The following is a 14,343-nucleotide window of genomic DNA, read 5'->3' on the forward strand; positions in this document are numbered from 1 at the left end:
ATCTTGCTACTGAACTCTTGAAAAATAAATGATTGCAATGGTTGAGGGTTAAGCTTTGAATTCATTGCATGAACAAGGGCTAAGAAATCCATCTTTGACAAGATAAGGAATTTCATGTATGAAATCTATATTTTTGAGGGAGCCGGCCCAAGAGAAGGTATCGAGGGTCTTCGTTCTATTCTTTTACCATTGTCGTCCATGGTTTTATTGTCGAAATGAAGGAACATGCAACTAGCAAAGTCTGACGCAGCTTGGATCATTTTCTTTTTTGAGTTTTGTCTTCAATAACTTGGAATCATCAGAAAAGATTGGTGAAGACGGATTGAAATAGACTATACTGGTTGATGAGTATATCAAAACTTTTCCAAGAGTCAACTCAGTGAAACTAAAGCAAGCATGTCTCTGATGCCAGGTATAAATCCAATAAAGTGTTTGGAAAGAAAACTAAAAATGATAGTCAGGTTTAGAGCCAAGCGGCCTTATAGAGAATATGGATGAGGATAAGCTCACCCTTCCATATGGACTTGTCGAATTCGTTGAATGATCTCTTACACCTTCTCATTGGGTATACGATCCTCAGGGAATGGAACCCCTCCCTTTATCCTAATTTGACGGTTTAGATTCGTTGTTTGGTTCGACCGTCAAATTATGTTGGTTTACACTGATTTGTTGTATTCTCCGATCTGGTTTGGGTATCTCTCACATAACAAGGCCCAAAACCAAGGAGTTGCAAAACTAGGAGAGAAGAGAATGTGCATACACAAATTGCTGTATGTTAGAGTTTTAGTTGTATCAGCTATCTCAGTGAACTCGGATAGACTACCGGTTCGGAACCGAGTCGGAAATTGTGGACAAGAATCATTCAGGTGTAGAAGATAGTGTTTAGTGGATTAATTAATCATTAAAAGTGAAGAGTTGATTAATTAATGACTATTTTTTTTGCCTTTTTGAGTACTTAACTAGGAAAGGAATTGATTTTATGCTTTTAATAAGTGTAAAGGCCGACAAGAACTTCATGACATGAGATTCTGTTACAGTTTTCTTAAGTTGGATATTAGTATACTACCAGAGTAGCCAAATTTACAGTTCTGCCCTCACCTTAAAAATACTATCACAGAAGTCGACGGTGCTGATCCTCGTAGCAGGTCCACGTACTTCATCCGAAAATATTCTAATCCAACGCTCTCTTTCTTCCTACATACACAAACCGGGTTGTCAGTTGTCACTGTTGAAAATTGTATCGGAGCTAAGCAACACCAGGAATCGTGTCGTCCCGTGATAATCGAGCGACGTATATTCGTGTCTGAAAGATGATCTCGTCATCTGAATCGGACGGCCCACTGGATAAAAACTATGTGGGCCACCATTATGGATCAAAATTCCACAAGTAAGTAAGAGTGGGAATTTTGTTTCCTGTTGAGGACATTTACGTCAAATGTAAAAACATCGTGCGGCACTGTTTGTGTAAGTGGGGGTAAGATATTTAATATGATGGGATTTCTTTTATTTTATTCTTTGAGGAAAAAGTTACGTTTTATTTATATTTTTAATTTGTTGAATCGACTGATATGAGATGAAAATCATGAAAGTACAATATTACCTTCTTTAAAAATAATTAATGTCAGTCCATCAAAGAGTTTATGGATGGCCCCACGTATTCATACCGTATAGGAGATCCGTATATAGCAAAGAAAAACAAAAAGGTTTACAAATTTAGACTCAAGAACCGGAGATGGGAAGGTAAAGAGTTGAACTGGATTATGAAATTTGCCAAGTGGCAAACCTGATTCATCCCATAGTGATCAGACCTACCATGTCATCAATCCATGTGGTTAGAGTGGATGATTCAGCACTCACCCATTTTGATCTCTTACACTGAAAGCCATCCCTAAAAAACGGAAAAACCTATTAACATTAATTATTAAACAAATAAATACGAGGGTTGGGGTTCGGAGCGAAGGCTTCTTCATTTCCTGTTGTTTGTACGCTAAATAAAATCACGATCTCCGAGAACGCATAACTTGCAGTTCCTCTCTGCTACTCAAACTCCATGTTCCAGGTCCAGAAATCCTGAACTTTCAGAGGCGAAAGCAGAGAGAGGAAGAGAGAGAGGGAGAGAGAAAATTTAAAGCATAGCTATCTTAGGAGAATATGATTACCAAACGAGAAAGTAGCAACCTCTACGTCTTCTTGATGTATAAGAACTCGGAACAAGTAGTTTTTGAGTTTTGAGAGACGTATGCATATTTCTGAGCACAAGTTGAATCTCATTCTTATCTTTTGTTTGTTCTGTCTGAGAGAAATATTGGTTATCGATGGAGGAAATATATGGACTCCAGTCGACTCTGGATTATACGGAGCACACATCGTTGTCGCCGGATAACCTGGTTTCCGCGGTGGATTACCAGAATTTACTTAGTTCCGGAGCGCTTGGAAGCGATCGAATTCCGATCTTTGGAGCGGATCAGTTATTGTCGGCGGCAGCTTTTACGCCTCATGAAATTCAGACAAGAGGAAGTGTTGTTGTTGGAGGAGGAGGAGAAGTAGCAGAAGAGGAAATGTCAAGTGTGATAAAGGCGAAAATCGCATCTCATCCTCGATATCCTAGACTCCTTGAAGCTTACATCGATTGTCAGAAGGTAAAGAGGGAGAGGATGCTTTTTAATTATTTATATTTTCTAATTTTAACCGTGACTGTCTCTGAGAAACAAAAATTTCTCTTGAATCGAACGGAGCTTGGTGTACGATTTCAACTTCTCGGAAAAATTGTCCATGGCTTGTGCTTTTGAAATTATCTTTAAAATAATAGGAATTTTCACATTCCTACGTGCAAGTACGTTTACGTAGAGAAGTTAGTTGGTCTGGAACTTTTATCAGGTGTTGTAGATGCAAGTAGAATTTGACGAACCTTCAATCGTATGTTTCTTTTTTGTTTTTTTGGAGTTTGCGTTTTTTTTTATACCTTGGTTAAAGTTGTTTCCGATCTTTCTCTTTGATCCTTCGTAGTTATCACTTCAGTGGTAGTTTTGCTTTAAAACCTGAGACAGTCTGAAAGTTTCCGTTTCTCTCGCTACTCTTACGGTCATGCTTCCAAGTTCCACTTGCCTTTTCTCGAACACTTCACCGCCATTGATTTCAGTTTATAGATCATTTCTCTTCTGCAGCTCATTTGTAATGAAATTTCTATATGTGCCTTAAATCGGTTACAGGTCGGAGCGCCTCCGGAGATAGCGTGCCTGTTAGACGGAATCCGGCGAGAGAATGATGTTTGCAATAGAAACGCTGCTGCTTCCAATTGCTTAGGCGTTGATCCCGAGCTCGACGAATTTATGGTGTGTGTGCATTTACCTTCTTTTCGTTTATTACCGTCTGGATTATAATCTATTTTTCCCCTATTGTAAGTAAATAACTTCTTTTTGTTCTTTCTTTAGGAAATGTACTGCGATATGTTGGTGAAGTATAAATCTGATCTCGCAAGGCCTTTTGACGAAGCTACCTCCTTCTTAAACAAGATTGAAATACAGCTCAGCAATCTCTGCAAGGGTTCTTCTAGAAGCTCCGTTTCGGGTCTCTCCCTTTCTTGCTCATCCTTTTTCTTGGATTTTGATGTTAGATGATCTCAGTTAACAGTATTTTGACTCATTAATATCTGTGCTGCTTAGGTTCTCTTTCCTCATTTGCTGCGCTTTTATATTTACTTGTTTATGGTGCTGCTGCTGTTTTCATCCTTTTGTCTTAGTTTTTACTCCTTGTAGTTATAAGTATTGAACTGGAATTCTGGACAAAAACTAATACACTTAAAGAAGTTACTGTTGCTTTCAGTTTGCAGGCCACGGTGATCCTGTAAAATCCAAAGAAAACCAACTCGCCTCGCGCCTGCTCTGGTGCTGGGTATTGGATTGACAGGATTTCACATTTTAACGTAGCTACTGCAGTCACTGCCTCATATACATACATACTCCTTAAGATCAGCAATTTTTATTTTTATTTTTATTTTGTGGAGGGGAGTATTTAAGTTTGAGATTATTTTGATTTGTTGATCCTCAGTTCTTTGCATTGTAGATTCTGCTATTTTACCTACAGCAATGAGTTTTCACTGGATTTATTTAATTATTCCTTTTTACTGCTGATGCCGTATGTAATCTTTTCTTGCAAGAGATTCTGATTTTGACATTTCATAGCTTTGTGTTGGCATATCTCCTGGTTTGTTTTTATATTTCTTTTTATCTGTATTGTGCATTGAAACTGGAGAAGGTTAGAAACTTGTTCTGAAGGATCTCCCAATAATGATGAAAACTGAATCTGTTTATGGTTTCCCATGATAAAGAGTTATAGCCCCTCGTTTTCTGCATCAGCTTTAAAGTAGCTTATAACTTTGTTTAATACCGGCCATCAAAAGTTGCTGCAAGTATTATACAAGTGGCTTGGAAATATGCTAATGCCTTTGTTTTTCATTGTAACAATTTAATTAAGGTAACTTTTACTGTTATTGCGGTAAGAAAATAATATTACTTGAAACACTTCTGAACCATGACTGCTTGTTTCATTTGATGTGATTTTTGACCAAATGGCTGACTCCTCTTTGCCTCTTTTGGTGTTCAGTATGATATTCCATTAAAAGATTATTCCTTTTGATTTTGTTCTGACAGACTAAAATTTTTGCCAAGTTATATTGCCATGAGCTGGTGAATGTTTAGCGACTGAAACATGATTGAAGATACTTCTATGGCTGGCATAAGCTAGTGAATCAATTCTATTTTTGCCAAGTCCTTGGTAGCAGCCACATGAAGAGTCCAGCTTTTCCTCCCTTGTGGTGTTGTATGTTTTTATGAACTTGCTAATTACTGTGTATGTCTTTGAGATATGGTGACATATTTTTGAGTTCTTAGATCACAGAGAACAATGTTTAGGTAGGGAACCTTAGATGTTCAAAATGTGGTATGGTTCTTTTAAAGATAGATGATGTGAATGCTGGTTATTTTTTTTCGAATTTTTTTTTTAGAACTTTCCAATAGCATTGCAGCTCATAGTTCTTGTATTCTGTTTATGGATGCTTTTTTGTCGGCATTCTTTCCTTTCTTGTGTATACTGATGGTGAAAATTTTTAATCAAGTTAATGAGGCATTGACATTATGTTGGAAGCTTCTTTTTTCTTTTGTTTTATTGTGTTGGTGTACAAATGGCTCTTGGTTAGTGGTATGTAATGATATTTGTGACTTGTGGATGATTTTTTTAAATGTTCCAAGTTCCAAAGAACATGGTGTGGTGCATGCTTTGGTGGGTGATGTTTAAAATTGGTTGTGCCATCCTTGTATTAAAGAAATAAAGAGGCTGCTTGGTAATGAAAGATACCTAGGAACTTGGGAACTTGATTGTCCTCATGATAAACTAAACTTCCTCAGCAAATAATGCTACACGTGATCTTCTCATTTGACATCAGGCCTCTTTTGCTCATCATCTTCTTGTGTTTGTTGATTCATTCCTTTCAAGGTTTTGTGGTGCAATAGAATAATGGGTTAAGAATAATATATCATTAGAGGGGAAAAAGATCTGAATGAGGATTGTGTTGGCTCCTTTTGTTGTATGGAGCTATGCTATTTTGGGTTTCCTTCTTAGCATGGCTGCACGCTTCTCTGTTCTTCTGGTTGGTTTCTATGAGTTTATGGGAATTGATGTTGGAATGACAGCCTTGATTTAGTTAACTATTACTTTAGTGATTACGGATTGCTAACTTAGTAGTGTTAATGACAAAAGAAATTAAATTCACTAAAGTAATATTTAATTTTTTTCATCATATTTAATTCAGCATCATTGTGGTCCCTCCTGAATTCACCTGATTGACTTATACTGAGATACATGAAATATTTGCTGCCAATTCTAAATTCTATGCTAGATGCACGTGGTTAGCTTGTTTCTAAGAAAATAAACTTTTGGTGCCAGCCTTTGGATAAGAGCTCTTTTCTACCACTTCTTCAGACATTGTTCTCCAGTTCTTTAAATATGAGCTGATACTGATCAAATCCCTTTTGTCAAGTAGTAGTTGTTATATATCATATTCCAAGATGTTTTACTTTTGTGATGTTTTTTTCTTTTCTTCTTCTTCTTTAATGTGCTATCTTGTTTAAACATGTTGTTGAAGGAATGTGGTTCACTTCTCTTTGCAATTTTTAGGATTTGTATTGTACCCTGCTATTATTTAGTGTCCTTCCCCAAAGGATAGAAAACTTATCAAGCTCGACAAGTCTGAAGAATATTTAAACGAAATAGAGCTGTATCATCTAGGGTTAGGAACTGGTCACTATGATGCATGAGGGCTTTTTTTTAAGTTAAGTTGGTAAAAAGGTAAACACTTGTCTTGGCCATCTATTTGATTTTGTTGCTGTTAATATATTGGAGGACTAGTTTAGTTGTTAAGGTTGGTTTTGGATCCTCTATCAATATAAGTCAAACGAATTCTAGAAAACGTTTTTGGAAGTACCAGTTTTCTTGGGTGGAGTAAAATTATTATAACGTTTTTGGAAATACCAGTTTTCTTGGGTAGAGTAAAATTAGTCTCTCTTCCCAAAGAAAAGATTCTCTCCAGATAGGAATTGAGCTAGCGAACTAGTTTGTAAATTTTGTTTAGTTAATAGGGTTTTTGGCTTGCAGCCAGAAATTCAATGAAAGCCCTAATTCTGTCTTCTTTTGTTTTTTTTTGTTTTTTTTGGGGGGGGGGGGGGGGGGGGTTGTGTGGTTGGTTGGGGGATTACCTGAAAGTTTTGACTTTAGGTTGTGAATAATTGATTTTATGCTACCTTATGGTGAATGACAATGTAAATTAATTGGATGTGATCGTCTAGTGAGAAATCCAATGGCTGTATGTATCAAATGCTTGTGTTTGCAGGTTTTGGAGCATTGAGCCTTCAACTGGGTTTCCTAGAGCTTTAAGGTCTGCTTTGTCTTGTGGGGTCGATGCCTTACCAAAGTAGGGGTTAGACATGCAGAAGCACGTTGTATGGGTAGGCGGCACTGCCTGTGTGTGTCCAGACTCCAGAGAGAGAGAGAGAGAAAGTTGCTAACTTGGGGGTAAGAAAAGGGGGGGGGGGGGGGTTTGAAGGTGACGCAAGGGCGCAATGGTGCAAGTCTTTTGAAAATACCAAACCTGACGTCTGATCACGGCACCCGGCTGGAACGGGTGTTCGGTGGATCACATGGACTCCCGCTGTTCCCGCTGAGGATTGTTTTGATGGCTCTCTTTCTCTCTCTTGCTTCACACAGTAGCTCTGACTGAGTTTGAGTGACAGACTGGACTCATCACTGCTGCTGATTAGTACTGGTGGTCATTTCAACTTTGCCCATATTGACCTTCGAATGATGGTTCTCCTATTCTCTCCTCTTCCTGGACGACACGTATAGATGTGGGCCACTGCCTGTCTCGTGTTTGATTAAGAGCCAGAGTCATGTTTCTGGTGCCGTTTCTTCACGTCTCGATAGCTGTAGGGTTTGGCCAAAAAAAATAAAATTGTTGTAGGGTTACTCTTTTTTCTAGAATAAGACTCCGAAATACCAAATCAATGGCGTTAGTTCGTCGTTCTGCAATTCGCACCGACCCCAGTAGTGGGGAAGGAGGCCTCAAGCTGTTGTGTGGGGTTTGTTTCTGGGGTCTTTTTCTGGGTTCCTGGAGATTATGATTTGATGAATGGAGACACCGACAGGGTGGGGGCACCCATGGATTTTGAATTAAACACCCATATGATTGCATGGGCAAATATTGAAGTTTCTGGTTTGATTCACCAAATAAAGTGCTGCATGTTTTTGTATTGATTCTTATAATCTTATCCATGATTACCAGATGGGTCACGATGCTTGTAGGGCAAGGATTGTAGATGAATTTGCGGATTTATGAGAAATAGAAATGGTGGAGTGTAATTTTTTTGGTGGGAACCTAGGGGATTAACGAACGGTTACGCTTGGCTCTGGTTCTTCTAACCCAAGCTTCATTTCTCACGTCTCCATGATGTTTGCCATAGCATGTCTAATAAAGCTCTTGGCAGACCTGTTTAGGTGTAGGTAGTCAATCCATATTCGATTCGTAGCCAGGATTTTCTTTATTCATGTGGAAGGAAAACGAATAACCCTGGAAGCGTGTTAACCATGGTTGGTGAATCGTTTCCAGGTTCAGAACCGTAAGTGGAGATTGGCTAATGGACTGTGGATCTTAACTCGATGTGATGTTTTATCGTACGGGACACATGCAGATATGGATTCTGAGATTTGATCAAGTTTCGAGCAATGAAGGGTAAACTGAAAGGATTGCAGAGGAAGTAATCGTTGGATGATTTCGTTGGTGGTATCAGGGTGGCTTAGGGTTGAGTTTTTTACCGCTGTTTTTGCTCAGGTTCTACTTTGGTGTTGGGACTTTGGAGTGACGCTAAGCTTGGGCACCCACCGTAGTGCCCTCTGGTTCAGCTTTATGTATTATTATGTGAAAACCATTTCCTGACGTACGAGAAACATGGGACGGTCGGCGATGGTTTAAAATCCAGCTGGGAAAGAGTGGTTTGTGTGGGAAACTACCCTAGGCGTGCTTTCTTAATAGAGAGGAGAAAGCGTGCCTTGCGGTATTACTCAGTGCAGTTTGATGCGATGGCTGTACTGTCACGTCGCAACTGACTGACTTGAAATTTGAAACGACAGAACGAACCCTAAAAATCTTGTCCCCCACTCTCTCTCGGTGGTCAATCGTGGCTCCTGTGTTCATGTCCCAGGACCTGGCGCCGGTTCGGCTTCCAACGACCTCTGAAAACAGATGATTTTTTTTTTTTAAAATTTTATAGTGTTTTTAGCCATTTAAGATGATCTGGAACATGTTTATATTTTGAGTATGGAAGAAAAGATGAGATAATTTTTTTGTACTTCAGTGGGCGAGATGAAATAATTAAAAAAAAAGAAGGGGAAAAAAGAGATGAAAATAACAGTATTTATGTGTTGTGGAACCTTTGTGGAAAAAATGTTGCTATGATATGAAAAAAAATAAGGTAAACTTTGTATTCATGGATGGCAATATAACCTTTATACTTCTGTCTCTTCTTTCGTTAGTGCTTGGTTTCTACCAGGTCTCAATACAGTATTGAGGGATTGGGTTCAATTACATTACTGATGCTCAAAGAATGCATGGTCATAACAGCAGGAACTTAAGTTATGGTTGTCCGTTAATGATTGGAAGCATCCACGGTCATAGACCGATCAAGGAAAAATGAATGTCTGTGCAAAGTGTGAGAAGAATAATTGAGTTTGTCATACCATTTAATCCTGCATTCTCCCAACCAAGGTTGTGTTAGTAGAACTGTTTTACTTTTGACAAATCTTTAAATCTTTTGCTTATGGAAACATGGTATCTGTACATGATGTTTGCCAACTGTAACATTGTTATGTACCTAATCCAGCACAAGCTGTATGTCAATTGCAATTGTAGATTTTGCCTTTACTGTTTTGCAAAACCTAATGTTCATATTTTGGTTTAAATCGTTTCATTGACATACTCCTTGAGGAAGTATAACTTCAGGCATGATTCCTGATGATGAGAACTAGTTTCTTTAGGAGGTTGCAGTGGTAAGTTCTCAAAGTGAAATTCATGGGTCTGTATCCTTTGAGAGAAAGAAAAAATTTCTAGTTCATCCCACTTGCTAATTATTATTATGATATGATATATCCATTCATTTCTTCATGTTCTACTTGAAATCTGGGTTTGGGCTTATTTAAATAGTTTCTGTCAAATATCTGGCAGATGAAGTTGCTGGGTCATCAGAAGACGATTTTAGTGGAGGAGAGATGGAGGCTCAGGAGGTCCAACGAAGAGCTGAAGATCGAGAGCTTAAGGATAAACTATTGCGCAAATATAGTGGTTGTATTAGTAGCTTGAAGCAGGAGTTTTCGAAGAAAAAGAAGAAAGGAAAGCTGCCTAGAGAAGCCAGGCAAACACTACTTGACTGGTGGAATGTTCACTATAAATGGCCTTATCCAACGGTAAAGAATTGCTTTCCTAGCAAATGATGTTTGGTGCTCAAATAGTTTAATAAGTCCTTGACTGCTCAAAATATATTTATTATAGAGCTGTACCCCCAACTAAACTTTGTTTGCTTTCAACATTATCGTCAACTATGATTTTTGTATATCCTGTGTTTCTCTATTGGTGGTTCGTCTTGCCCACTTGCCTATACTTAATTACGGATATTTCTTCTTCGCATTATTTGGAGGAAATTATGAGACCGAACTGGCTTCTTCAGCCACTATTTGGCCAGACACTGGTGTGTAGTCTGGAATCATATTTAGAATAGGCCATAATATGTACTTTTGGGTATTCTTCACTGCTATATTATTTCCATGTAGCAGTTGGATTGGGCAATAATATTTTATCTTCTTTTCGTGTCCCTATTTGAACCCTAAAATCTTTTCAACTGATATTGCTGTGAATCATATTTTCTTCCTGTACCTATTGGAACCCTAAAACTTTTGGATGAAATTTGCTGTTTTGAGAATTGCTGTACACTGCATACAATCAGATGGTTATTGGCCTTCCCTATGGTAAAACCTTGTGTTATTTAATGGAAATTTATTGCTTGATGTCCATGATAATCATATCCAGAAAGCTGTTAAGACTGTGGTGGTTGCAAGGTTCATGTTTTTTTTATTATTATAGAGATCTTGTTTTAATTCTATTTTGGCGGAACCAAGAAGAGAATAGACTAAGTTAACTGACTTGCTGTAGTTCAATTTCTTATCCCCTTTTTGTGCAAATTTCAGGAGGCTGACAAGATGGCATTAGCTGAGTCAACAGGCCTAGATCAAAAGCAAATAAACAATTGGTTTATAAATCAGCGGAAGCGGCATTGGAGACCATCTGAAAACATGCAGTTTGCTATTATGGACAGTCTTTCTGGACCCCTATTGATGGGTGACTGAGATTGGCTCCATTTACCAGTTTTATGTATATCCTAATATTCTTAAATGCGATCCTTGCAAATACTGAATGCATTGTTATCAAAGTTCAATTTGTGTATTCCTTTCACATTATTGCTCAGTTCGGAGGAAAAAGATGATGGTCGAGGTGAATATGGTAGTGGACTTTTCCAAGCTTTACCTGCAAATTCCTGAAATCTACATGTTTAAAGTTTTATTTAACATGATAAAGCCTTGGCTTGCAGAAAAATCTGCAGTCATCTGTTACGGTTAGTCGCACATTGGTGCCTTACAAGCACTGATGTGGGTTGATATACCTTGGCAAATCCTTACTTGGTAAGTGGTTTTTCAGGCGGTGTGGAACCGAGGTTGTATCATCGGTCCGATCTGCCGAATGGCTTACTTGGGAAGGGTGACATAGGAGAAGGGTTGCTTGGAGTGGGAAAAAATCTCATCGCCGGAGTTGAGCTGCCTAGAGTGGGCCAACGAGTATGTTGTCTTGTAAGAGTGGGGTAATGTTAGTTAGTCCCACATTGGTGCATTAATGTCAGTGGGTTGATTTACTTTTGGCAAATCCCCACTTGGTAAGCTTTAGGTGGTATGGAATTGTAAGCTTAGGTGGTATGGAACTGTGGGATCGTATAATCATCTAATTATTTTATAGTGACTTTTGGTAAAGAAAGGTTTCATATGAGCATGTTCTGTAGATTTTCTGTGTACTAAGAGTCTAAGACTAGACTGATTTGTGGACAACAGCCAATGTTGATTTGTGGACAACAACCAATGTGTCAAAGATTCCCAGGAAGCTGCTTTGGGGCATTTCCACTTGTGCCGCTGGAGAACTATTGCAATTTTTATCAGGTCTCTTTTTTACAAAGAGATGGATCATCTATTTCTCTTTGGATGGGAGACACATGTTCATGACACAGTTTAAGATTGAATTAAAATAAAATATTTTTTATTTTTTAAATCTGACCTTGATAGGCATGTTTTTTTCATCTAGTGGAAAATGCATCTGACAAAGTTTTGAGAGTTACTGCACTGTTTTTATGTCATTTGCCTCTAGTCATGCATGCATGGTAAGCAGACTTAGGCCGAGTTAGGGATGTTAATCGCCTTTGATATAGCTTTTAGGCACCATCATTATAGCCATCTGTCTAAATTTCCCAATGATCTGAATGAAGTTACGGCTGGGAGAATCAGGCTAGTCTTCATTGTTAAGTGGTTAAATGAGAGCTGACCTGCTTTTTCATGTTTTTGGCTTACGTTTGTCAACCGAAACAAACAGAAATCGAACAAATATAAACAGCAAGGTTTAGTTATTTGTTTGTGACTCTTTTCCCTTCAATTCTGATATAAAATTTCGTTAATTTTTATTATTATGAACAATTTTTTTAGATTACCAGATAAATCTTTACTGGAGGAAAGAGAAAGAGAAAGGGTTGCCAGTGGGGGGGAGTTTCAGTGTTGCGCATTAATTACGCAGCACTGAGCTGAGGATGAAATGAGTGGTTGAGGTCGAAATTTTGATTACTCGGTTTTTATTTATTAACTTAACCGTACCTACCTATAACAAAAAAATATATATACAAAATGAGTGATCGAGATTTTGACCACGAGCACTTGGTTCGTTTGTGGCCATAAGCAGCTTAGTGTTGCGTGTTTAATGCATAACACTGAAGTTGAACCCATAAGGAGGGTGTTGGAGGGAATACAAAGAGGATTAAAAGCATAGCCTAGTCACAACTAAGATAGGGAATGGAAGGCTTACAATGAAACTTGAGGTGCTCCGGGAGCTCTAATAAAGTTTCACGTGGAAAAATATCATCTTGGGGCTAAGATTTTTTTTTTCGTAAACAACAATCTTATTCAAAACGGGCGCGGAGGTGGGTGAAAGTGGAAATTGACAATTCTTTTGGGCCAAAAACTGAAAATGCTAAGATTAGACACTTGTCTTTTAACCCATTTTGGTGAAGCATTTTTATCATACCCCACTAGGTGAAATGGAGTACTTTCTTTCCTGTTTTGTGAAACATTTTTATCCTACTACTAGGCAACAACAAACCTACATTACCTACTATTCTTTTTCTTCTTTCTAGGAGATCTGAAATCTCCAATGAATTCACCATCAAGTTGGTAAGAGTCACGATTATTTTTCCTGCAATCCTTACAGCTAGAAGTAGTCATGGTAGGGTTCTTTGAACTCTTGATCTTCCTCAAAAAGCGTCTTTATAACACAACAAAGGAAAGCAGAAGTGCTAGAGACAGGTTGCTCGCAATAGGAGAAAGTGAAGGGAGGGGTGGGTTCAAGAACATGGAGTTAGGGGTGTTACAAAGGGTGAGCCGAGAAAAATGGAGGGTTAGAGGAGATGGGCTGGGCTGAGGAAGGGTGATGGGCTGGGTTGGGGGCGGGAAGAGTTGACAAAGGGAAGGTGGATTGGAAATGGGCTGGGCCAAAGGGAAGGAGAGGTTTGGCCCAAGAGGGATAGAAATGAGGGCAGGATTGGGCTACAGGAAGGAGGTTAGGTTCTTGTGGGCCTGGTCTGGGCCTGGACAGATTAGTTAATTGGGAAAGTTTTCCATCAAACTATCATTCGCATCAACCTTTTGTCTAATTGTTAAAATTTCCACTCCCATTGTTGCCCTCAATGGGAAAGTTTTTTGGTTTTTTGGTTTTTTAAGGGGTAGAGATGAATGTGAAAGATGATGCAGCGAATAGACAATAGACATTCGGAATCTCTATAAACCAGTTGATATTGCCCGATAATAGACGGATTTTTGTTTGCGGCAGCGGCTGCTGCCAGCTGCCAATGGCCAAGATCTTGCCACGTGTAAAGTTTTAAATCTAATGGTTGAAAATCAAAATATTGGATATAAATGTAAATATAAAAAGTTTAAATTACAATCAACGTATTTTAGTTTTCTGAATTTTTACTTTTTAAACTCAAATTTGCTGCCATGTGGTCCCCACTTCTACTCAAAAGTGGGGATTCCAAGATCAGATTTTTTACGGATGTGGAACTCTTCCTTTCTTCTTCACTTTTTCGTTTTCTCCGTCAACTCATTTCTTCACCGGCTAACATCGCCTGTAACCCAGAAAAAAGAATAACGATCGAACAAGAAGAACCCAAATAGTGTTGCAAGAGTAGCGAGAAATAAATGGTGATGCTGATGGGGTTTATGGGAGGGGACTTGGGAAGATTGGGGTCGATGATGGTTGGAATCGTTTATTTCTACAATTTTCAGCAGATGGGGTTGATGGGAGGGGACTTGGCAGGATTGGGGTTGATGGTGGCTAGACTCATGTTTATTTCCGCAATTTTTCAGCAGATGGGGTTTATGGGAGAGGATTTGACAGGATTGGGTCGATGGTGCCTGGAATCATATTTCTCTTCGCAATTTTTC

At 38.6% G+C, this 14,343-nt stretch overlaps 1 protein-coding gene across 1 annotated transcript; it reads left to right on the forward strand.

The window, feature by feature from the left end:
- Positions 1-1,990: 1,990 nt before the first annotated feature.
- On the forward strand, positions 1,991-11,070 carry KNAT6 (homeobox protein knotted-1-like 6). The gene is made up of 5 exons (XM_089148859.1): positions 1,991-2,639; positions 3,210-3,332; positions 3,432-3,567; positions 9,767-10,005; positions 10,783-11,070. Exons 1-5 carry the CDS (start codon positions 2,316-2,318, stop codon positions 10,939-10,941), a joined length of 981 nt encoding a protein of 326 aa, XP_089004985.1. The 5' UTR covers positions 1,991-2,315; the 3' UTR covers positions 10,942-11,070.
- The last annotated feature ends 3,273 nt before the right edge of the window (positions 11,071-14,343 follow it).

This window comes from Hakea prostrata, chromosome 3, assembly GCF_041222555.1.
Source record: "Hakea prostrata isolate BN-2017 chromosome 3, UWA_Hpros_2, whole genome shotgun sequence".
In the NCBI taxonomy this organism is placed as follows: Eukaryota; Viridiplantae; Streptophyta; class Magnoliopsida; order Proteales; family Proteaceae; genus Hakea; species Hakea prostrata.

What these genes read in the sequence shown, in the direction of transcription:
- KNAT6 (XM_089148859.1), top strand. Translation starts at nt 2,316, where the DNA reads ATGGAGGAAATATATGGACTCCAGTCGACTCTGGATTATACGGAGCAC. An exon ending in CCGAGCTCGACGAATTTATG is followed by an intron (nt 3,333 to 3,431) that starts GTGTGTGTGCAT and finishes TTCTTTCTTTAG; the next exon opens with GAAATGTACTGCGATATGTT. An exon ending in TTCTAGAAGCTCCGTTTCGG is followed by an intron (nt 3,568 to 9,766) that starts GTCTCTCCCTTT and finishes AATATCTGGCAG; the next exon opens with ATGAAGTTGCTGGGTCATCA.